This window comes from Paramisgurnus dabryanus, chromosome 21 (genome assembly GCF_030506205.2).
Source record: "Paramisgurnus dabryanus chromosome 21, PD_genome_1.1, whole genome shotgun sequence".
NCBI lineage: Eukaryota > Metazoa > Chordata > Actinopteri > Cypriniformes > Cobitidae > Paramisgurnus > Paramisgurnus dabryanus.
The window spans coordinates 29,744,358-29,769,237 of record NC_133357.1 but is presented as its reverse complement, the minus strand read 5'-3'; the positions used below and the strand labels follow the sequence as shown (position 1 = coordinate 29,769,237).

The 24,880-nt window shown below is 38.5% G+C and overlaps 1 protein-coding gene across 6 annotated transcripts in view; it reads left to right on the top strand.

The window, feature by feature from the left end:
* utrn (utrophin) overlaps window positions 1–24,880 on the top strand; it is a 221,429-nt gene that overhangs the window by 122,948 nt on the left and 73,601 nt on the right. For all 6 annotated transcript variants that reach the window (XM_065286533.1, XM_065286535.1, XM_065286534.1 and 3 more), the window contains 4 exons: window positions 1,089–1,261; window positions 5,464–5,620; window positions 16,679–16,808; window positions 24,513–24,781. In XM_065286533.1, coding sequence (XP_065142605.1) covers window positions 1,089–1,261; window positions 5,464–5,620; window positions 16,679–16,808; window positions 24,513–24,781 — 729 coding nt within the window. The remainder of the gene's footprint in view (window positions 1–1,088; window positions 1,262–5,463; window positions 5,621–16,678; window positions 16,809–24,512; window positions 24,782–24,880) is intronic.

Genomic DNA, 24,880 nt, shown 5'->3' with positions numbered 1-24,880 from the left:
CCTTATGCCTCGTTTGGGATCGTTTAGAGTCCTTGGAAACTGCAATTTTAAACAGCATTAAAACTGTTAAGTGTTGGGGTCCATTAAAGTCCATTAAAATTAGAAAAATCCTGGAATGTTTTCCTCAAAAAACTTGACTGAACAAAGAAAGACATCAACATTTTGGATGACATGGTGGTGAGTAAATTATCTGGGTTTTTTTGGATGACATAATGACATTTTTTTTAAGAAAGTGGACTAATCCTTTAACTGGAAACACTTCAGCAGTTTCAAAGTCGTCTTTTGATTGGTTGAATTATACAGGATTTCTGGGAGCCGCGTGCCGCGTTCTTTAACGGTCCACCCGAAGCCGTAAAGTATGCGAGGTTTACAGCATAAAGACGTCCAAGAGTTTAGCTTGACACAATTAGTCAAATCTAAAAGAGATATTTTAATATTTGTTTGCTTTTGTTGTTATGAACTTCAGAGATGTTCATGAATGAATGATTTAGTGGTTGCACATCGGTTTGTTATTGTGGAGACATTTCCTCATTCCTAAACATGACGCAGCACAAAGCAAACGTGATTGCTTGCTTTATCTGTCTGTCATATGGCCTCTTGGACAGTCCCTGGCCATTCAAAGCGGCCATGGTTCCCTAGTGGAGTATATGCTTCATAAACACACTTGAACCAGAGATAAGAAATAAAATGTGTTAAGTGTCTAACTGTGGAATGGACTTCATTCAGTTTCCTCTACTAAATGACTTCAGTGGTACGTGCGCATGAGTGTTTGTGCGTGTGTGTGTGTGTGTGTGTGTGTGTGTGTGTGTGTGTGTGTGTGTGTGTGTGTGTGTGTGTGTGTGTCTGTCTGTGTGTGTGTGTGTGTGTGTGTGTCTGTGTGTGTGTGTGTCTGTGTGTGTGTAAAGAGCTTTAGTATCAGACTCACAGCTTTAATTGTATTTCTCTCAATGAAAAGGTGTGGAGCATATCTGGTGTTTGTTCACTGTTGATATATTTATTTTGCCCTTTAACAAGTTCACATAATGAAGGTAAAAATGGTGTAGTTCAACCAAATCTCTTTCTCTCTCTCATCCTGTCACTCTGTGTAGGACATCCAGGCGGAGATTGAAGCTCATAATGATGTGTTCAGGAATGTGGAGGGGAATAAGTTAAGGATGGTGAAGGCTCTGGGGAGTTCAGATGAAGCTGTATTCCTCCAACAGAGACTGGACGACATGAACCAACGCTGGAACGATCTCAAAGCAAAATCGTCTAACATACGGTCAGTCACACCCGCACGCACGCACACATACACACACACTGAGGATCTCATAGAAATGTTTCATACCATGGCTAAAATTACATTCTCCGTACCTAACCCCCTACAAATACCTGTTAATATCACATTAAACATTGAACAAATCACTGATGAGGAGCACCGAAAATATTCTCACCGGTCCTTCTTCACCATTGACATGTTTCCCTTAGCAAAATATTTAGCTTTATACAGACACTTAAACACTTAACCTGTACATGACTTATAGCTCAGATCAAAGAGTCACTGGTGGTGAAGAATAAAAGGCATATTTTATTTTAATTCGTTCCTCTTTCTCAGTTTAATCGGCAGTTTAATGTTCCCCAAAAAAGGGTAAAGACTCTTGACTTTAATCTCATTTTTGAGGAATGCCAGATGAGTCGAGTGTTTGGGGAAATCTTGAGGTTTAATTCTTTGGCCTCTGCTTTGGTAATGCTAGCGGCTCAGAAATGATCCACCTCAACTTTGAATTATGATGTGTTAAAGTGTATTATTCAAATAAATGCAAAGGATATGCAAATGTAAAGTGCTGTAAAAAGATCAACTCTAGTTATGGCTCTATAACATGCTTGATTCTGATTGGCCAGTCACAACATTCTCAAAAATAACACACGGTAACCCAGATGCTGCAAATCATTTAGACAGGTACAGTTAATATTACACAAAATATAGTTTAATATTTAAAATTAAATATAAATATGTATTTTAATAACATATATGACATTATATTTACAAATGATTAAACCAAATAGTGTGACAATTAAAACACCTCATCTTATCTTAAAACCGAAACTAAATGGGTTTTCCTTGTGGAAGGTCTGCATTCATTAAAAATGAGCAAATACAAATTTTCAGATCAATATTTAATGCTCCTTACCTCACTTATGATGTAAATAAGCAGTATAATGTACGGGAAGCAGGTTTGTTATCGTGAAATAAGCCCATTCAGTGTCATATACTGTACGATGGGGTGAAAAAGTGTTGTCCCATCAGTGTTTCCCACAGATCTGAAATTTACTTGTGGTGGTAGCTGGTGAAAAGGGCAATCATTATTATCCACCGGCAAAAAATGGTCTACTATACATGTAACAAAGAACTAATAATGTGTGACACAACACAATACTTTGATTTATAAAACATTAATATTAATTTCACATTATAGTTCATTAATCTAACCACCCCAAACTTTTTTTGCCATAAACAAAGCTGACACTGTTTGTCAAAGCACCACGAAAACACTTTGTTTTTGCACTGATATATGAAGCAATTTGATGACCCCTTTTTATCAAACTCAATTATATACAATACTATGTATACTATAGCCTATATAGACAGTGCAGGTCTATATATTATAAATGTGACTGATGTTATAATGTTAATAACTTCTATAAGATAGGCACTTTTACTGCTTCTGCTTTCTATTTCTCTTTTGCCGATTAAAAAAAGCTTAATCCACTAATTATTTCAGATTTAAAAGTCTACATGCTGTCCCGATGACAGACTTTATATTACAGCTTTGCGTTTTTTATATCCTGAGTCAGCTAGAGCTTTGCTCATTCAGTATAAGCACTGCTTTTTGCTACAATCTCTGTGCAAACTGTTTAGATTTTAGTAAAGATATTGTCTATTAATAGTAAAATTATTAAAAAATGGGATAAAGAAAATGAAGCGGCGCGTGGTCGTGACAAGAGCCAGTTGCTATCGCCATAGAAACCGGAGGCACGCTAAAACAGCACTCGAGCTTTAGCGCGGTAGCGCTCACGGCCGTTCTCCGATCGACTCGGGTTTTACACACAATATTAATCAGACTTGGGACCCGAAGTAATGAACTAGGACCGACCCGGACCCATCTGACCATTTAAAATATAAACCCGGAACCGTACGGGTCCCGCGTCCTCAGTGAAGAAAGACCTCTAATGGTAAAACTCTGCTCAAGTTCAGAAACATGAAAGGATACAATGTGACACTGAGGTTGCTTCGCGTCGCGCCCAATTCATTGAGAAACAGCGAGCACGTGAACGGACACTCAACCGGAGAGACACAACGTGCTTGCACGCAAAATGAAGCCAACTTAGATGCTATAAACACATATGCACATAAGCATATGCGACCATTTTGGTCGCAGTGTGTTCCCTGGCTGCTCCGTATGTGCTGCTGCAGTTGATCCAGTTGCCGCGCTGGATGATGAGTTTATGACGCGTGCATCATCTTCACGGTCACCCGACCCCCACCTCTCTCTCGCGCTCTCTCTCTCGCGCTCTCTCTTTCGCGCGCGCTCTCTCTCTCTCTCTCCAAAACACGAGTCATCCAGTCGAGTTCAGAAAATACGGAAATTCGTAAAGTGATTTTTTTTTTACCTGGGCGGGTCGCAATTTACCTGGGCGCAGCGCCCAAGTAGAGCCTATGTATGGGAAACACTGCCCATTCCTGATTTTTTTCACAAAGGGGCATGTGTGTTTGGATTTTGTTTTCCCTTCATTTAAAAACTGCATGTTGTGTTTACTTGTGTTGTCTTGATTACTTTTTTAATTAGTTTCATGAAAGGTGGACAACACTTTTTACACCACTGTAAGACCTGATAACACTGTCGGAGCTTATATAACAACCTGCTGCCTATACATTATCCATTATTTAGTAAGGGATGCAGAGAGAAGTGTAGTGTGCTGGATGGAGAAGGGGAACACAGTGTGAATTTGTGTCCTAATGTCTACTATTTTATTAAAATCTCAGTAGGCACTCATTAAGAAACACGTGTAATTACAAAGCTCGCTGACACCTCCATTAACACACACACACACACATACAGGGACTCACACATGCATTGACACAGCATGCTAGATATGCTTGCACTTATTTTTCCAGATAATTTAGAAGATCAGTAAATACGATCCGTCACAAAAATAACATTTCCGGGTCTAAGCCTCCACTCGCTTCAGCTATATTTATTCATATCACACATATAGTGGAAGATTTTCCAGAATATTTGAAAAGAACCGCCCCTCTACCTTTAAAAAAAAAATGCACATGTGCAACACTCTTCCTGCTCCTGAGAGGAAACGCCTATTTAACATGTGCACGAGAGAGAGAGAGAGAGAGAGAGAGAGAGAGAGAGCATGAAGTTGCTGCTGACATGGCTCAAACATTGAATGTTTACCGTGTCTGCGTGGTTCGTGACTTGTGCCAGGGCTAGCATCGCTAATCATTGCTTACATCAACTTTTACTAGCAGTGATTTTAAATGGATTTCTCCAAATAGCATGACAAACGTTACCTGTCGAGTAGAAACTTTGTGACTGAGGCATCAGTGGAAAGCCCAAACTGTGTGAAATATTCTCCCAAAAACACTCTGGTCTTGTTTCTTTCTTCATAGTCCTTTCTCTTCTTGTCAATCAATTTGTAGACACTTTTTCTCTTGCGAACCTCAGACATTTTGAAAAAAATATGGTGAGAACGCGAGCTTCAATGAATAGCTAAACCGTTAGTGCCCTACAAAGGCTAAGTGCAGTAACTACGCAAACACTGAAACCGAGAAAAATGCCCTTGAAGTTTTTTCCACCAGCCAGTCAAACATGTTACTGCAATTTTGGCACACACATTTTTCTGAAATAGGACAAAGTTGAACCAAGAGACTTTGTCACAAGACACAACAGATCTCACAAAGCCCCTTTCAACCTTTAACTCAATTTTGACCAATTGCGTAGTTACTGCACTTTAGCTTTGTAGGGCACCGTAGCCCACCACACATAGTTTCCCCCAAAGTTGAATATTTTTCAACTCCCGGCGCTTAGCGCTGAGCACGGAAAAAACACAGAGCGACGGTTTTCAGCGTGGAAGAAAATCGCTAGCTACTGGCTTTTTTGAAAAACGCAGAGCTTCCATTGGAAACAATTGAAAACATGTGCCGGCCGTGGGCGTAAAAGCTTTGGTGTGCACGCCCCCTTAGTGAGACCAGCAGCAGGTGCTCACCCTGTGGTCTGTGTGGGTCCTAACTACCCAGTATAGTGATGGGGACACTTTACTGTCGAAAAGCACTGTCCTTCGTTAAACCGATGTCCTGACTCTCTGTGGTCATTAAAAAAATCCTAGGATGTTTTTTATAAAGAGTAGTGATTATTATAAAAGTGTGATTATACAATCTAATGTGCATTAATATGTGTAATGTATTTGTAGTGCTCATCTGGAGGCCAGTGCTGAACGCTGGAACAGACTTCTGTCGGTACTGGAGGAACTGAGCCGCTGGATCAGTATGAAAGATGAAGAACTGAACAAACAGATGCCCATCGGAGGAGATGTGCCAACACTACTGCAACAACAGACCCATTGCACTGTAAGTACACACGCATGACAACATAGGCCCTTGCCGCCAAAAAAAACAGACCAGCCCACCGGGAATTTTCCCGGTGCTCCCGAAAAGCCAATCCAGGCATTAGAACTGTCATTCTCATTTCATCTCATATTATCTTTTCTCAGTGTCCTCTTATCAGTTTGTTGCCTTTATTCTCAGCATTTTATTTGCTCAATAATTTCTCATTAAAGTCTCCAGAAGGCTGTGTTAGGATCTTTACGCCTCTATTAGTTCATGAAGCAATGTCACATGAACATAAGTGACTTTTGGCCGCATATCAGCACACAGCTGTGGGTTTATGACTGTATATAATAACAGTATACTGATATTTGGCCATAACAGCACGACTGCAAGCGAGAAGTCAGGAAAAGCCAAAGAGTGCCCCAAAAACCCTCTGATGCGTTGGACTACTTCAATCTGTCATTACTCATTTAACAGATGTATGCAAGCCCTCATTCATCAAACTCTGCATTTAGTGTTTAATGGTGAAGTGTATAGACCGACAGACAAATGTGTCCTCTGAGATGAATAGTTTTCTCATTGCACGGTATTAACAGTTACTGTAGCTATGTCAGCAGTATATGAAAAGCTCTTATCCAATCAGATTTGTCTACTGGTGCTAACTGTTGTATAGACGGTTTCAGCAGTAACAACATAAACACGTGGCTTTCGTGGTCTTCACGTAACTTCCGGTAAACTCCGCAAAGAATAAATAATAACAAAGTCCTTTTAAAGTAGTTAATTTATATAACAAGCAATATAAACAACACGTAGATTACATAGGAACGCAAAACATTTGTTATTTTAGACGAGGTATTTGTTCAGCAACTAGTCAGCCCATTAAACAAACAGAAACCGGAAGTAAAGTTCAGACCAGACACTTATAATCATATTTTATCACCATGAAAGGTGGCTTTTTGCTGATACCAAGAAATTAAATTGCATCTCCAGTCCATGCTGTTCGTATCATGCAGTTATTTTTAATTTTGTACTGCCATTCATGGTATTCGTGCGTTGCGGATGAAAAATGATGTTGTCATCGGCTAAAACTATTTCACGGAAGGTCCATGTAAACAAACTCAGACCACCTCATACAGGTATTCTCCGGTGCAGTATCCCGGTGTGTTCGGATCTGCATGACAGCAATTTTCATTTGAACCGTGTCCTGTTTCAAACTAAACTCTCAGTGTGAAAGCCCCCTAATTAACATCATAACAGCAGACTAACTGATGATTATTGCACTGACCCAAGGTCAGATTTAATGATGTCAGGATGTATTTTTGACAATGGATAAGTAATTGGTCTATATTCAAAGCTTTTGATTTAAAGTAAAGACAGTTTTTTTCAGCAATTTGTTTGTAGTAAAATGTAGGCATGAATACAGCGCACAGATCACAAGCCAAAAACACTGCAGGGAATTATGGGAAGGTGTCAGGAAGGTTATGCCTGTTTGACTGCTCTTTCTCTTTCCCTCTCTCTCTCTCTCTCTCTCTCTCTCTCTCTCTCTGACTAATGGGTTCTTTAAAGCGAAGAGAATGAATCCTATTTTGACTTTCGCATCTCTCTCCTGACTTTTTCTTTGCTGCTATAATAGCTTGTCTTTGAGCCGGCCGCCCTGGTAGGAGCTTTAGCCACAAAACCCTGATCCTTTTGAACACGTCATGGCTGATTAGTGTGGTGTGCTAACAAGGCGACCAGGATAAAGTGTCCCAGAACTTGAGATAGAAGTGAAAAAGATTCATTTGTGTGAGGTCTGAGATCAGTTGAACTCAGAACGTCCGCTGATAGACATTGAGTCACTTAGAGAAACTGAATGAACTTTTTTCAGAAGGTAATGGAGTGTAATGGGGTCAGCCTATTAAACTGGTGCTCATCCATTCTGAAAAAGTGATTTTTCAGATATATTTTGGGATATAAGAGTCCCTTTAGGGAGGTCACACCACTAGGCGGCCATGTTTGCTGTACCATACCATTTCTTAAGCTCAAATTGCGCTATAAAACACCTTCTTTTGAAGTCATTTCAGCTACTGAGCATGTGCACAGGTTGTTAAACACATCTATATATATATATATATATATATATATATATATATATATATATATATAAAATATTTTTATGTATTTATTTATTTATAAACGATGACCAGGCTTTTGCCATAGCCTGCCCTAAACTGTGGAATAGCCAATGCTTTCTATTAGATTCATTTCATCAGAATTACTTTTCAGAGCAAAATGAAAGACTTATCTCTTTGAGAAGGCTTTTAATCGATGAGGTCACATGGGTTGTTTAATCTAAACATTAATTGTTGAATTGTCTTTTTCTTCTTTTTTTAATCGATATTGTTCAGCGCAATAGTCAACCATCGTTGTTTTTATTGTGCTTCATAAATAAATTGAGATTAAAATGGCCCTCATTATGTAGACTGACCCAAAAATAAATTTTATAAACGACATGAGCTGATGTTTGTGTTTGTGTAAGAGAGATCTTGTCCTCTAGGCTGGTGGGAAACATTTTTGGCGGCGTTTCTCATCGTGCATTACATGGTCATGATTTAATAAAGCCCGTCTCTCTGTCCGGCGGGTTTTCTATTAGCATATTCATTTATGTAATTTACCCAAATGATATTGATTTCAGTATGAAGGGTTGGTGTAAAGAGTATTTTATCACAATACCTGTGTTTATCAGTCATACAACAGTCTCGTAGAAAAATCTCCTTTAGCGCTGCCATAATTAAAACTATCAATCAGTGTTTGTTTAGAGAGTCTGGTGACATACTCTCAGTTATAATGATAAATGCTGCATTGTTAATGTGTCTTTAACCACTAGATTACATATAATAGGAAGAGTTATTTATTCTTCTGTGTCACAAGATCTCAGTGTTTTATGTTGGCTTGAATGTTTTGTTGCACAGTTTAATTATTAGTATTATTAATAATAATTTATTATTATTATTAATTTATTATTATTATTATTAGGGGTGGCACGGTTCACAAAACCCTCGGTTCGGTTCGTATCACGGTTCTATGGTCACGGTTCTCGGTTCAGTACGGTTCTTGTTGTAATTTTTTCTTTAAATTTTTAACACTCCAGAAATGTATTATCCATAATTTAGGATACAGTATTAAAAAAAAGTTATATCATGTAATCATGCACAAACTGAATTTGACTTTAAGCACATTATTGGGACCATCTCTGAGGAAAGCCAGATGAGATTTTGATAGAGCAAGAGGGAAGACATTGATGATTTCAACTTGCTTTTCATTTATTTGGCAAAAAAGAGAATGTGTATTGCCATCTACATGAACTTTCTGTGCATTTTTAGCACACAAAGATAACTTGCATTTATTAAAATGCCAACTTCAGTGTAGCTCTTAGGTTTATCACTGAGAGGCTGCTTTAATACTGAGAGTATATGTGGACGAGAGAGAAACATAACCTTTGCACCTGTAATATTTAAATCCGTCTCTTTTGTCCACTTTTGACCACTTCTGTCCTGATTACTTTGAGGAGTAATTTATGAAATAAGATCGCGCAACTTTCACACGCTAGCAAAATGAAACTACGCGGAAATCAGCCGCTTTAATTTTATCAATGACTGCGTTTACATGCAGCCAATAACCCGTTCAAATCCGGAATATTAGCAATAACCCGGTCGCGCACGTCCATGTAAACACCGGCAAAAACCCGAATATGCTCATATTCCTGTTTTTAAAATCCCGAATATTACCCCTGGGTTACCTCTTTTTTAACCCGAAATTTTGGTCATGTAAACGCGTATCGGGATATTCCCATCAAAAGGAACATTGATTTGTGTACTGCGCATGTTCTATTCGCAAGGAATCTTGGTCTTGTCAACTTCTTGTATGCGCCAAAAAACCCGCAGGGAGTAGAGGTAAGCATGGTGAGAGAGATGCGCCACACTTTTAGAGCGAGGAGGAAAACAATTGCAACAACCGCGTTTTTCATGTTAAATTAATATATAGCTATTCTTGTTTTTCAAAGCACACATGTATAATAAAGGCCAAATAGATTGTCAATAGTTATGAGAGTAACTTGTTTTTTGTGTGAATTTGAATTCAAAATGTAATACTATGCTATTCATATTTCGTTAAATACAGTGAATGTGTGAAAAAGTTAAAGATGACAGAATAACTGTAGCGTCGTCTGCATCTTGATGCAGTTTCTAAGATTAAAATTACTTTAATTTAACTGATCAACACAAATACAAAGCGGCATATAACGGATTGCTTACCAGCATTAAAACCACTTAAAATAAAAACCTTAGGTTTTTTCATTGTATACAGCGTCCGCTCCGTGGATAAGGATATGTTGCAATAACGCCGGTGGCTTTATTATTAACTGACTGAATACTTATACCTGACATTTAGATATGAAAGTTTATCATCAACAGTACCTGCGTGAAACATTATAAACATTGGGGATCATCTGGCACTCGACTGTTTTTGCACGTTCTCAGTCCGCTTAATTAACGGCTTTTCGTTCTATCCGCGTGAGGTAAACATTTTTGTTCTGTACTTTTTTACTTGCATGTATTTCTACATATTTTCGGCCAAGTAACACTCAGGATATAATCTAAGTTATTATAGATAGCATATAAGCTTGTTCTGAAAGGATGACAATTATAAAAATTATCCATCCAACTTAATTTAGCCAAAATAATGATTTATTCGTTTTCATACTTTTTGAAAATGCCATAAATAAATATTCATTGCCTTCTGTAAGCTATTGCATTCGTTTTGTACATTTACAGGTGCATGAATACTGTCTAATTTTAATTTCTTTAAGACACTGTTGTGTTCTGTATTTTTTTTTTTTCAAAAATATATTTAGCTGAAGGCTAGTATAGCTTGTTAATCTTTTTCTCATAAAAGGAAAGTCATGTATCTTAGCCTACCCTGCTTCTACATCGGTGCAGATTGTTCTGGATTTAAATAATAATTTTATTTTAATAAATGAAGGCGGTAAAACCGCATTGCGCAATAGAGCCACGCAAAATCACCTCATTTACCTTTTAATCACAGTTTACATCGGGATATTGCCAATTCCATGTATACAGGGGTAACTCTCTCTGCTCACGCATGTAAACGGGTTATTCCGAATGTTTCAGAAACCCGAAACCCGACCTTAACCTGATCATAACCCGAATATTTACAGCATGTAAACGTAGTCAATGAAAGGCTAAAAATAGCGCTAAAGACGTAAAACAGTGTTCAGTACCTCAGATTAGATAAATGGTCGGAGAGAAGGTGGTCTCCTGTGGCTGTTCGAGCACATTCAACCCATAGACTGCAGTTCAATCTATTGTTTTATTTCCACTGTCATCATAAGTAACATGAAATAAAAATATGTTTCCACACACCAAACTTATACGACGCTGGCGCATCCTTCAACTGCGGGCAGACTTCCTTTTCTCTCCCACTTGCCATTTCTACACGTAACATAACCTGCAGTACTTATACTCCAAACCAGTCACCTCTTCTTTCGTGCGAAAGGGAAACACGCTATCTGAGGTCCCATACAGGGCATGAGACTACATTGCGCATGCCATGAACCGTTGAACCGTGCGGTACACACGCGCTCCGAACCGAGACAAGCGAACCGAACGGTTCGGATTTTTTTCATGTACCGTGCAACCCCTAATTATTATTATTATTATTATTAATATACATGTTAACTGTTAAGTAAGACCCTCAAACCTTTACTTAAACTCTGGGTTTACAATAAATGGTCTTGGACTGTTTTTCTGTATGTTTCTGCTCTCTTAAACAGTGGTGAGTTCCAATTGCTTTATCCGCCTTTCTCTGATCAGAGACCATCACTATGACTAATAAGAATTTACATTTACATTTTGTCATTTAGCAGACACTTTTGTCCAAAGCGACTTACAAGTGAGGTAAACAATAGAAGCAATTATAGCAACACAAGAACAGCAAATGGTCTCATCAAGTCTAACACAGTATACAGTACATAGACAAGGGATTGTTAGTATTTTTTTTGGTAGAGATGTTATGTATATCGAAAAGAGCAGCGGTCCAAGCACAGAGCCTTGAGGCACCCCGGTATCGAGACGTTGGGGTTCGGAGACGTCACCTCTCCAGGATCCCCTACCTGAGAGGTACAATTTGAACTATAGAAGCGCTGGGTCAGAGACACCCATAGACATGAGGGTCGACAGGAGGATGCTGTGATTGACCGTGTCAAAAGCGGCAGATGGATCCAGTAAGATCAGAACAGATGATTTTGATGTTACCCTTGTAAATTTACAATACTCACCATTCACATTAAAGTTCTCTGTGATGCGTCAGTAAAGAAGTAAATGATGGGGTGGACATATAAAACACGAATTGGCACGAGTAGATTACATACAAAGTCAATGCAACGAATAGATGTGAATTTTGCGTGGAGCGATCCGAATGAGGCGAATTTGGCGACACGATTGTCGTGAACACACGGCATTCCCCTCAAACGCGCTTTCCACGCAAGTTGAAAAATTTCAACTAGAGCAAAAAATTGACCCAATGTTAAATCCAGCGAGTAATATTGAGTGAGGAGCGTGATGCGAATACACACTACACATTTGGTTCGCACACAGCAAGACACATAAGTAGTCTTAGCACTGACTGCACTGCTGTGCAAACTGTCTTTTTGTCTTTTTGGTTCAAGTAGTCTCTTTTTGCGAGGTCCATATCACACAGGATAACGCTGGATGACATCATGCCCTAATTAGCATATTCATGAAGTCATCAATGTGTACTTGCATTTACTCTCTGAACTGTTACATGCAGTACTGTATTTTAATACAGCTGAATGCCGAATAAAGTCTTTCTCATTTACATATTTTCTGTTTATGTTGTCAGACGTAACCTGCAGCAACTTCCACTTCCATTTGGGTAACGAACTATTTGCATCTTTACAGACGAACTATATTTGTATGTCCTGTCAGTAACAGTGACGGGTGCTTGAAAGCACTGTTTTACATTCATTAATACACAAATCAGACACTGAATAGAGTAGACACCAGTTTGTTCACCTTTGTTTGAAATTCAAATGAAATTTGGTGGAAGGTTTTTGCAGTTTTAGTAGTGCCACTCAGGGGTAGTAAAGTGGGCATTAGACTCTGTCTACTTAAGCCTCGTTTATACTCGACCTGTCCTGTGCCGTACCTCAATGATCAATACATGCAAAACAATGCATATGCAATTAATCTGACACTCTTAAAGTAAAGTATGCAAACTTTGCCATTTAAAACACAAATTCTTTGTACATATGATTCAGAAATATTGGCTTATATTTGTATTGAATTAACCACTGGATGAGGAATAAAATTCAAACCTTGAGATTTCTGTGTTGTTTGTTTAGTAAAAACATTCATTTAATGATAATGTTTAATAAAAACATAATTAAGAGATTGTTGATTTATTCATCTTTTCGCATTTGTATATTAAGCTCTTATCAAGGTTGTTCCAGCGAACTTCTTCTATTCTCTTCTTTGTGTTAGTTTTGGACTCGTTTGCATCGAGAGTCGGCCCCTGTCATTTCAAAGAATAGTGCAACAGGGAGCACGTCAACTATAAATGCCTCATCCGTTTGTTGAGAGGCGTGCGTGCAGAGCAAAGCTGGAGTATAAACAAAGCTTTAAAGTCAGTTATGGCTTTTGTGCAGTGTTACATGTAGTATTTTCATCTCGTGTCATGTCACGTATGATAGAAAGGGATGCGATGTAACTATCTTGACTTTCAGAGATTATGAAAGTAATGTAAGTTTATTATATTTATGCATTTGGCAGACGCTTTTATCCGAAGTGACTCAGTGCATTACAAGGCATACATTTTTGCCAACTTGTGTTCCCTGGGTTCGAACCCATTAGCTCTGCTAACGCAATACTTTACCACTAAGCTATACAGGAGCTAAAGGAGAAATTGCTAATGGAGAAATTTTAATAATGTTGTAGTTCACTCAACACACAATACATACGTAAGTGTGTTTGTAAATTACAAATATGTGACCAGTCACAGAAACCAGTGACATAAGTCGGCAGCACAACTTTCGAGATGATGATGTTTTTTTTTTTTCAAAATTTGTGATTTTCGTTTTTTTGCAGAATCTGTTAGTTGAGATCACGAAGAAGCTTCTCCATTTTTGAGATAGCAGTTTTTGTATATTTAAAAGTGTACAATTTGCGGTTGAAATCAGCTTGTTTTTTCTGGAGAGTCTAGCGTGCTGCGGGGGGCGTCATTGTCTTTGTAAATTTACATAATGGATAAGCGGGTGCTTTTGCCCCCATCTCCAAAGGGAACTACTAAATAAGGATAGTTCTAAACTTGGAACTTTGGAACACAGCCACCTCGTACGTCAGCCGAGTCACTGGCTTGCTAGACTTTATGCGGTGCCGCAGTCGGATGACGTCAAAGTACCGCGAGAGCTCTTCAAGAAATCTTACGGAGTAGTTTAATTTTGACTCGCTCTCGCTGTACTTTGACTTCATTTGTATGTCAGTTCCTGCAGCGCAGCATGAAGTCAAACACATATAAGTTACACAGTGATTGTTGAATTCTTTATATAATTGGCTACATGTTTTGTCTATCAACATTTTCCATGAAGTCATTGGCTGATGGAGGAGCGTGTGAGCGATTTGTTACATCCCAAAGGATGTCACGTTTTCAGCGCTGGTTGGGATTATCTGTTATACTACCTCCCTATTTTAAATACAAACTTTGAAGGCGAGTTCATGTGTTTACTTGAACCTAAAATGTAATCTCATATCCTCAAATTGTATATTATATTCTATTACCAGACATTCATGCTGATGTAAATAATAGACTATATATCTATATTTCACGGATGATATGCATTTGTGGACAAAAATGGTCTTGGATGATTCACACATCTGAAACAGACTGGATTCGACTTGTGTTCAACACAAAGGTAAAAAGTTCTGTTTATTTTTGCATGTTGTCATCCGGACTTCTGTCACAAAATACTACATATGATGCTAGAACATCTGTATCTCAAAACGGCTTTCCAGGGGGTGTGGCTTAGCTAAATGAGATATAAATGAGCCATATTGTCTCTCCCGGCAGGGAAAAGTGTTAACTTTCCTTTCTCAATTTTCTTCCTATATTTAAATGGCCACAACTTCTCCAAATCTTATCAGATTTATATGTGTTACACATCATTGGAAAGCTTAGAAACTAAATAAATCAAAATGCTCCAGATCTGACTTGTTTCCCTACTTTCCTTGACTGGTCACATATACAAGCCTCACATTTCTGCCTTTAATCCCCCCCCCACCGTACAATTTTCCATATAATTGTTCATTGTTCCCATACAGCCGTAATCACTGTACTGTAAAGAGTGTATTTGTCAAAATACATTTTTGATGCATGCAAATAAATCTTGTAATAATTTTAGCATTTTTTAATGGTTATATACAGAAAACTGAAGCGGAGGTTATGATTCGTGCTATGTTGTCTTATGTTGCTATAGGGATAGATGGAGTTTTGTTATTCCTGCATCTTCAACCAGAGCTTTTGTATTTCAAGGTCTACCAGAAATGACGGTCAAATTCTCTTTCCCCCCTCTCTCTCTCTCTCTCTCTCTTTCTCTTATATTTTACATCATCCACTCAGCTTTTAGGGCATTTTTGACTGGAATTGTGGTCTTGTGTTTCTTTAAAAGGTTTTAAGAATGTGTAGTTGATCAGTGATGGTTTTGAAGTTCTTTCACTTCAGGTTTGGAGGTTATTCGTGTTAATGATAGTGTGCTGACTTGATGGTTGTAAAGCTGGGTAGTGTCATCGTCCTTGTGAAAAAGAAAGTGGAGGAAGAAATGGAAGAGACAAACTCATCTTTTCTCAGTGTGTACCGAAACAAACAGAAATCTCTTTTGGACGATGAGTGGCATGAGTTCAAACCCATAACCTTGGTGTTGCTTGCGTCATGATCTACCGGTCCATTTAACCCGGTGTCAGCCAATGAGGCACAGACATACACCTGATCTTTATCTTTAACATGCCCTCCATGTCTCTTTGCTCTTCTTCATGATTTATTCAAATCAGTCCTCTCCTTTAATGGACTGCTCTTTGTCTATGTCACTCCTCATCACAGTCTGTTAGTATACGGTTTGTGTTTACGGTAGCAGGATGTAATTAACGGGACCGGGCAGGTGCTAAGTGCTCCCCCGGTTCTGTTTAATGACCGTTTCAGAAGTGTGGAATGGTGCGGTGACCCTGTTCTCCAGTCATGCCTTAGGGGCCTAACTATCAGCGGTATGGTAATCCAGTTTTCCTGTCCGCTGAGATTGGGTTGTGTATTTAATTGTGTGTGTCTGGCCGTTCAGATGTCCCACTGTGCTTGAAGGCTGGAATGAGTTTTGTCTGAGCTAGAGAATGGCTATTACTTTAGATAATTTCCCTGTGACCCTGCAGAAATGCCTTGTTTGACCTACAAAATTGCTGCCGCAATTGCGCGTCTATGTCCATTTTTATATGTGCGTGCTCTCATTCTTTCACTGCCCTCGTTCTCACCCTTTTTGATCTTGTTGTTTTTCATTTTCCATTTACCCAGTACACACACACACACACACACACACACACACGCGCACACCATCTCTCCATTCTCTCTGGATAAAGTAGGGGTGAGCGGGGCCCGAATTAACACAGGGTTAATTGTAATACTGCTACTTATTTAAATATTGCCGATCAATCTGTGTTTTTGGTCTTTTTCTTTTACTGTAAGAAGATGATCTAAATTAAATTAAATTATTTATGTTTCAATTAAATTTTCTAGCAGGTGTTACAACAAACCCTCTGTTTTTTACAATGAACCCCACCTATGGTGTAAGTTGTAATGTTTGCACTCCTGTCTCTTTCGGTGTAATTGTACGAACGCCGTAGATCGCACAAACAATCTAAAAGTGTTCATTTGTAGCAGAGATGTGTGTGCTGATTGTGTAAAAAAAGATTCATCTAACTTGCATATTTTAATATTTTAAATAAATTATGCTAAATATGTTTTCAGGCTCTGAGGGCGGAGCTCAAGGAGCGCGAGTATTTAGTACTCAGCACATTGGACCAGGCACGCATGTTTCTGGCTGACCAGCCAATCGAAGGACCAGAGGAGCCACGCAAGAACCTGCAGCTTAAAACAGGTTAGAGACCATTGTTTCCTATTAGTGCCTGTTGTTTCCTGAATGTTTTACAACCCCAAAACAGAAAAAGTTGGGACACTGTAGAAATTGTGAGTAAAAAAGGAATGGAATAATTTACAAATCTCATAAACTTATATTTTATTCACAGTAGAATATAGATAACATATCAAATGTTGAAAGTGAGATATTTTGAAATGTCATGCCAAATATTGGCTCATTTTGGATTTCATGAGAGCTACACATTCCAAAAAAAGTTGGGACAGGTAGCAATAAGAGGCCGGAAAAGTTAAATGTACATATAAGGAACAGCTGGAGGAGGACCAATGTTTAGGAATGGGAATGTTGTCCCATTCTTGTCTAATACAGACTTCTAGTTGCTCAACTGTCTTAGGTCTTCTTTGTCGCATCTTTCGCTTTATGATGCACCAAATGTTTTCTTTGGGTGAAAGATCTGGACTGCAGGCTGGCCATTTCAGTACTCAGATCCTTCTTCTACGCAGTCTTGATGTTGTAATTGATGCACTATGTGGTCTGGCATTGTCATGTTGGAAAATGCAAGGTCTTCCCTGAAAGAGACGACGTCTGAATGGGATCATATGGATCTAGAACTTGGATAAACCTTTCAGCATTGATGGTGCCTTTCCAGATGTGTAAGCTGACCATGCCACACGCACTCATGCAACCCCAAACCATCAGAGATGCAGGTTTCTGAAATGAGCGCTAATAACAACTTGGGTTGTCATTGTCCTCTTTAGTCCGGATGAAATGGCATCCTAGTTTTCCAAAAAGAACTTCAAATTTTGATTCGTTGGACCACAGAACAGTTTTCCACTTTGCCAAAGTCCATTTTAAATGAGCCTTGCCCAGGGAAAACGCCTGCGCTTCTGGGTCATGCTTAGATATGGCTTCTTTTTTGACCTACAGAGTTTTAGCTGGCAACAGCGAATGACACGGTGGATTGTGTTCACTGACAATGTGTTCTGGAAGTATTCCAGAGCCCATGTTGTGATTTCCATTACAGTAGCATTCCTGTATGTGATGCAGTGCCGTCTAAGAGCCCGAAGATCACAGGCATCCGGTATGGTTTTCCGGTCTTGACCCTTACGCACAGAGATTGTTCCAGATTCTCTGAATCTTTGAATGATATTATGCACTGTAGATGATGATAACTTCAATCTCTTTGCAATTTTTCTCTGAGAAACTCAGAAAACTATTTTTCGCCGCAGCATTGGGGGAATTGGTGATTCTCTGCCCATCTTGACCTCTGAGAGACACTGCCATTCTGAGAGGCTCTTTTTATACCCAATCATGTTGCCAATTGACCTAATAAGTTGCAAATTGGTCCTTCAACTGTTCCTTATATGTACATTAAAATTTTCTGGCCTCTTATTGCTACCTGTCCCAACTTTTTTTGGAATGTGTAGCTCTCATGAGATCCAAAATGTGCCAATATTTGGCATGACATTTCAAAATATCTTACTTTCAACATTTGATATGTTATCTATATTCTACTGTGAATAAAATATAAGTTTATGAGATTTGTAAATTATTCCATTCCTTTTTTACTCACAATTTCTACAGTGTCCCAACTTTTTCTGTTTTGGGGTTGTATAAAAAATAATGAAAGCAGATCAACCAAAATCAAAGTCTAGACACATCATAATTCACAATATACTTTAACTAAGGGTGCATTTACATGGCAATGATTGTACTACAAACAGAAACATTTTCATTTGCTTTATTGAATAATTTCACATACACACCATAACATTGTATAAATATATACAGATACGTCATTAGCAGCTGTTTCTATGGGCCGTTATATATAAGTCGTCACCCATATTGTAACGTCCAAGGCGGTATGTAAACCAGGGGTTTCCCGTGGAAACTGATCACTTGTTGGTGCAGAATACTCTGAAAGTAAAGTTTTGGTATTTGGGAAAAGGTCATTACATAGATTTGATTGTTACGCAAAACTGGCAACCCTGCCAAGCTGGTGCGATAACACTTAAGAGCAAGCTGACTGTGCGCCCACAACTGTATCAATGCGCATGTATTATTATCAAATGTTACGTGCAGACCCAAAACATTGTACGGGTCCACTTAGATCTGAAAACTCGAGGTCCGAACGGAGACACGATCGGGTTCGGGTCTTAAAGTTTCACGTGTGCCTCAGACACGGGTCGGGTATAACAATAGCGGTATCGGGTCTCGAGTAATTTAAAATGAATGTGTTTTTGACGAACGGACTCGAGAAGACCCGAACTCTCTCGCGTGTGTGTCAATGTCCTTTTCAAGCCTCTCCTCTGTTTGCCAAGAGCGCTTGCAACATTGTGTGGCTGGTGGTAGGTAAATTTTTTTGTTGAGACAGACATGTCAATCAGTTTTAAATGTACATTTTAGCGGTTACCTTGGTGTCGTCTTCAAATAACAAAGTAAAACAAATGGAGCAGCTCGCCAAATTGGTTGCGAGGCCACCAGAGTTTTTGGTCTGACTGCTGCATGTGGGTCTGTTTACATTCGGGTCCAGTCGGGTTGGCACTACTTCGGGTAGGACTCGGGTCTAAATTTCTTGCGTTTGTCTCGGGTCGGGTCTTTCTTTAAAAAAAAAATGTATGCACGTCGGGTTCGGGTATAAAGTGATTTGTGTCATTTCGGGTCGGGTACATTTCTTTGGACCTGAGAAGACCTCTAGTACACAGTACACAAAGACGAAAGCATTACCTAACACAACATTAAAAAGTTACTGTATTTTAAAAATTGTAACATTAAATTAATACAAAAACAAACATTTACAACCAAAAGGCTGTGCAACAGATCCTGAAAAACGGTGAGTGACCTCTTCATCAGGACCGCTCTAAAATGGGTGATGTGTCTACATAAATGTTGCGGCCATATGACATATCTATGTATACATATCTATGACTCAGATTCATGAAAATGTTAAAAAATACTGTATTATGTTTGTCAGGTCAGTAGATGGCGATGTTACTTTGTAAAGAAACGCTACACACTTGCGCACATACACATTCTTTTACAGAGTGATAAATACCGGAAACGCATCCAGTAATTTTGTTTGGATGGATGTTGAGGTACAGTAATGTAGGTTTATTACTGCAAGTGACCTTGGATTGTAACATGGTAAATTTTTTTTAAACATTGTTGGTTTATAAAGTCAATAGACAAAACATGTAATACATGTGCGCATAGCGTTACAGTTTTCACAGATTTGTATTTTAGTCGTGAATATGGAGACAATAGCAACATCGTTATCATAAAATTGCACTTTAAAACCAGTTTATGAAATTTTGCGTTTTAACTCTTTCACCGCCAGCGTTTTTAAAAAAAGTTGCCAGCCAGCGCCATCGTTTTTCATGATTTTCACCAAAGTTGAATGCCTTCCAGAAAATGTTCTTCTTTAAATATATAAACATACAATATACCAAATAAAAGAACAGACCCTCTGCTTTCAAACAAAAAAAACGTTTCATCCTACCTTTAGTGGTTCTTTTGTAATCAGCTTTTGAATATGGGTAGGTTTTTGCAAAAACACCATATTTTGAGCAAAAAGCAAAAATAATTCAATTTTTATGACGGACTTTTCAAAGAGATCCGATTCAGAGCGATCTTTAAAACAGACACGGACATGCAGCAGCTTGCCATAGGGCAATACTTCCGGTTTTAAAAAGTTGCGGAAGGTGGATAATAGCGGTATTGCGGAAAGACGGAAAATCTCGTCATTGGCGGGGAAGCGTTTTCTCTTAATTGACGAGATATCTCGTCAATGGCGGGGAAAGAGTTAAGGACCCAACAATGAAAATGTTATGTAAACAAACAGTCAAAAACTTTGCAACTACTTATCAACTACCAATCTTTAGAGAATTAGTAGACTGTCTGCTTAATATTTACTAACATTTTATTGTGATGATATCTCAACAGACATTCAACTGACTAGAAGTATCTTTGCAGGTGCATGTCAACTTATTCCACTAACCCTAAAATCTTCCCTAACCCCAACCCTTACTGTCTACTAATACACTAATGACAGTTAGTTGACGTATAGTTACAAATTAATGAAAGTTGGTTGACATATAGTTGCAAAGTTGTTTATAGTTAGTAGAATGTCTAAAGTGTAACCCAAAACGCATACTGTAAAAGGTGTCCTGTTTTTGGTTAATAACGTTTTGGTGTAAACAGCCCCTGAAATAGCATTACGTCCTATCTGAGGTGAGAAGGGAGTAAGTTTTAGCAGACAGATACTCTCTGAGGGATGCTCTTTGATGTAAGTGACTCTGATAAATCAGACACTTGCTGTCGGCGTGCTCTTTACTGCAGGATCTGATGTCTGGAAAGTTTCACAGCTCTCTAGACACTTCCACAGGGACCTGAATGAAAGCTCATTTAGGACAAACGTCAGTCATGAGTTAACAAAAAGATTAAATTGGATTTTTGATCCAGAGATATTGGGTGTGTTTGTGGAAGTATTATCAGAATGACTGAATGTCTTCTGGGTGAACGATTCATTTTTTAACCCCTACTGAGCTAAAAATGTCATTAGTGGCTTTTGTTCTAGAAAACATCTCTGTCTGTTTCAAATGTTCATGTGTCAAGTTACAATGATTGAAACAAACTGTTAAGATTGTGTTCATAACTTATCCTGCGCTATTTGTGCTTTAGTAAAATGAATTATTGCAGTGTGAATTGGTCCAGTGGAGTTTGTTCATGGTCCCCTTACAGGTCAAAGATCGCAATTGTAATCAGTGCCCGGTTGCATAAAGCAAGTGTAATTTTTCTCTTAAACTTAAGGGTATTACTATTGTTTCATCTGCATGGCAACAATAGTATTTTATAACGGCAAACTTGGGTCGCTGTCGTGAAACACCTCAACTGTTTGTTTGTGAACTTTATTTTAATCAGAAAATCTTATAGTGACAGTAATGTCTTAATTTTACCCACAAGTTATAAAAATGAAAATCTGAGTCCATACCTTTAAAATGAGATATGACCCTCAGTCATCACATTGAGAAAAAATCTCATGCATGGTCATCATTGAAAGCACTTCACAAAACAGCATCCTTTAGGGCTTTTGGTACAAAGGCGTGCGTGTTTGGAGAAATATTGATTTTATATGTTTGCTTCAAATTTCTTTATAGAGAGGAAAAATAAGTAATACATTTTTATTCCAAACACAGCGATATTAGCCACTGATGTTGCTAAACTGACATTTACACTAGTCCATTTCATTCATACGGCAGTTTCATCATGGTACCTTTATAAGGGCATAGCAACCCTGCTGCTAAATACATGCAAATAAAGATGTTTTGATGGATAAAACATGAAGACAATAAACTTGATTGGGATTATGTATGGTATATCTGTGTTCTTCTGGTCATGTCTGGTATTTTCATAACCACACCGATATATCGCGCTGATTTTTGTGAGTTTTATGTGTATCGGCATTGACCGATAAGTGGCTGTGTTTGCCAGGTTTTTTTTTTTCAGTATTATTTACAGACAAAGTGCTGGAAGGCGCAAGCGATTACAGGTCATGTGACTAAAAACCACCAACCTTTCCATGACAACATCAAAAGCTCGGCCTAACAGCTGATCGTAGTTGGACAAAGCGGGTTTTTATTTCTCATCTCTATCAATATTTGTAGTAGTAAAGTGCTAGAAATCAATATCCTTTGCTGATAGTTCCTCATCATTGTGGAGAGTGCAGTTCATGGTTCCATAGCACCCTCACCTGTTTTTACTATTTGTTAAATATAGTTTTTGATAAGTTCAATAAATGTTACTTTTTTAAATTGAGACTTGTAACATTTGGCATCAGCATTGTGTCATTTTTATGATGTAAATTGAGTGAAAAAAAGCAGTATCTGCTTCAAATATCAGCTCAAGAAAATCGACAGCCTGTATCGGTCATCGGCTAAGGCTGATTAAACAAAAATCCTTATCGGTCGATCCCTACACTCCAGTATATTTATTATAATGCAACGCTTATAAACATAGCCTTTAGCACTGTAGAATACAGTACAGTTAAATTATAGTTTAATTTTGCGATCCAAAGCCTCATCAGCTTACATATAGTTATTTAAAACATCGACTTCTGTTATAAAGTGAGTTTGTAGCAAAAAACTTCGCCGTTTCTAAATATGCGTTCTTGTCTGTACTTGTGTTCTTGTGGACTTGTGAAACGTCATCAGTCGCGGCCCAAGTACTGTTCCAATTCAAAGTTCGCATCAAGCTCAAGTTCACATAAAATCCCCGGATCTGTTCTTGATCTGCCCATTTTATCGAGGATGCATCAGAGGAGACTTGTGTGGACTTATGACAGGGAAAATTCCCAGAATGCATTTCGCTTCAGGAGTTCGTTCTTCCAAGTCTGAACTTTCAAGTTCGAACTACGAAGGACACAAGTCCGAGTTTGGCGTACTTGGTATTGAGAAACGGCTATTGTTTTAATCCTACTGTTTTGATGGTGTGCTAAGCTAGCATGCTAGCTATCTCTAAACTTCACGTTACCTTGTCAATGAGATCAAAGCCCAGATAGTACAATAAATAAACCAGATCATGTGCTTTGCCTGCAGTTCACTGAGATAAAATCATGGAAGGCAACCCAAAACTTCCCATGTTATACATATATTTAAATTGAGTTGTATGTATTGAAGGTTGAACAGTCTGTTCCAGTGTTCATAATCAAATGAGCACAAACAAGCAGCTACAAAATAAAATGTCCAGTTTCGTTTCACTTCAACCTCTGGATCGTAATTGAATTTCATACCTTTGCACAAACGCTCGAATGGATTTGAGTTGTAAATTGATTCTCGCTAGGCGGAAAGTGAAATGTAAAGATGGAAGACAGAGATGGGCTTTACAGAATGGAGAATTAAGTCTCGCTGTTTGTGATGGGGACATTACCTAAAGTGTCCTCGCATGTCCTCGAAGTGTCTGGAAGCAGAACGAAAGAGCAGATGTTAATGGTGTGGAGACATACTGTAGACTCCCCAAACATCTGTCTCTCCTCATTTGTGAAACCTCGGTCTCTCTCATTAAGAGCTTCGTTTTTAAATCTCTTCATAATGATAGATGTGAAATGTAGAAAAATAAAGTGGCTGTATTGCTCTTTTCTGAAGTCTGGAAAGCTGCTCACCATAGCAAGATCTTTTGATATCGTAAATGCACTTTCAATTGGAAAGTATTTGAAGATAATATGCAGTATATTAGTCTCCCTTTTTAAATCATTTCCTTGGTTACAGTACATCTATCCTTCATTGGTAAGGTAATCCCTGAATGTATTAATGGCATGCTAAGCTTTTCCAAGTAGAGTGAATTATTATGTTTTGTTCAGTCATGAAAAGTGTCCATGGAGGATATTTCCAGGACGTAAGAATAATCTGAAAGTGATTTAAAACCGTCAATATTCATAAGAGAATCTAATAAACACTTAAAATCTTAGTATGGTGACTGTGAAATAGTCTTGCTTTGATAAAAGCATTGATTTTTTTACTGATGCATGAACAGGACAAACCTGAAAATAATATGATTTTTAGCATCATTTGAGCTAAATCAATCATGTCAGATTCCATTGCATTATTTCATATAAATTAAAACAAGTATTTTGGAGATGTAGTGCTATCCCATTACTCATTTGCCTTAAATAGTCCCCATCGACTAAAATGTTTGTTTCTGGACGTTCTCCAGACCTGAGCCCAGAGGAGAAGGCCCAGCGGGTGGCTAAAGCGATCCGTAAGCAGACGGCGGAGGTTGGTGAGCGCTGGGAGAGGTTGATGGGACACGTGGGCACCTGGCAGGATCAGGTGGAGAGAGCTCTAGATAAACTTCAGGACCTCCAGAGCTCCATGGACCAGCTGGACCTCCGTCTAGCCCAGGCTGAGGAGCTTAAAGCAGGCTGGCAACCCGTGGGAGATCTTCTCATAGATTCCCTACAGGACCACATCGACAGAACCACGGTTAGTGTGTTATTATATTACTGTTCTTATTCGTGTCAAGTTTTTAGTATTCTCATAACCACTTTCATTTTCTGCCTTTTATAGCTAAACAAAAGGTTT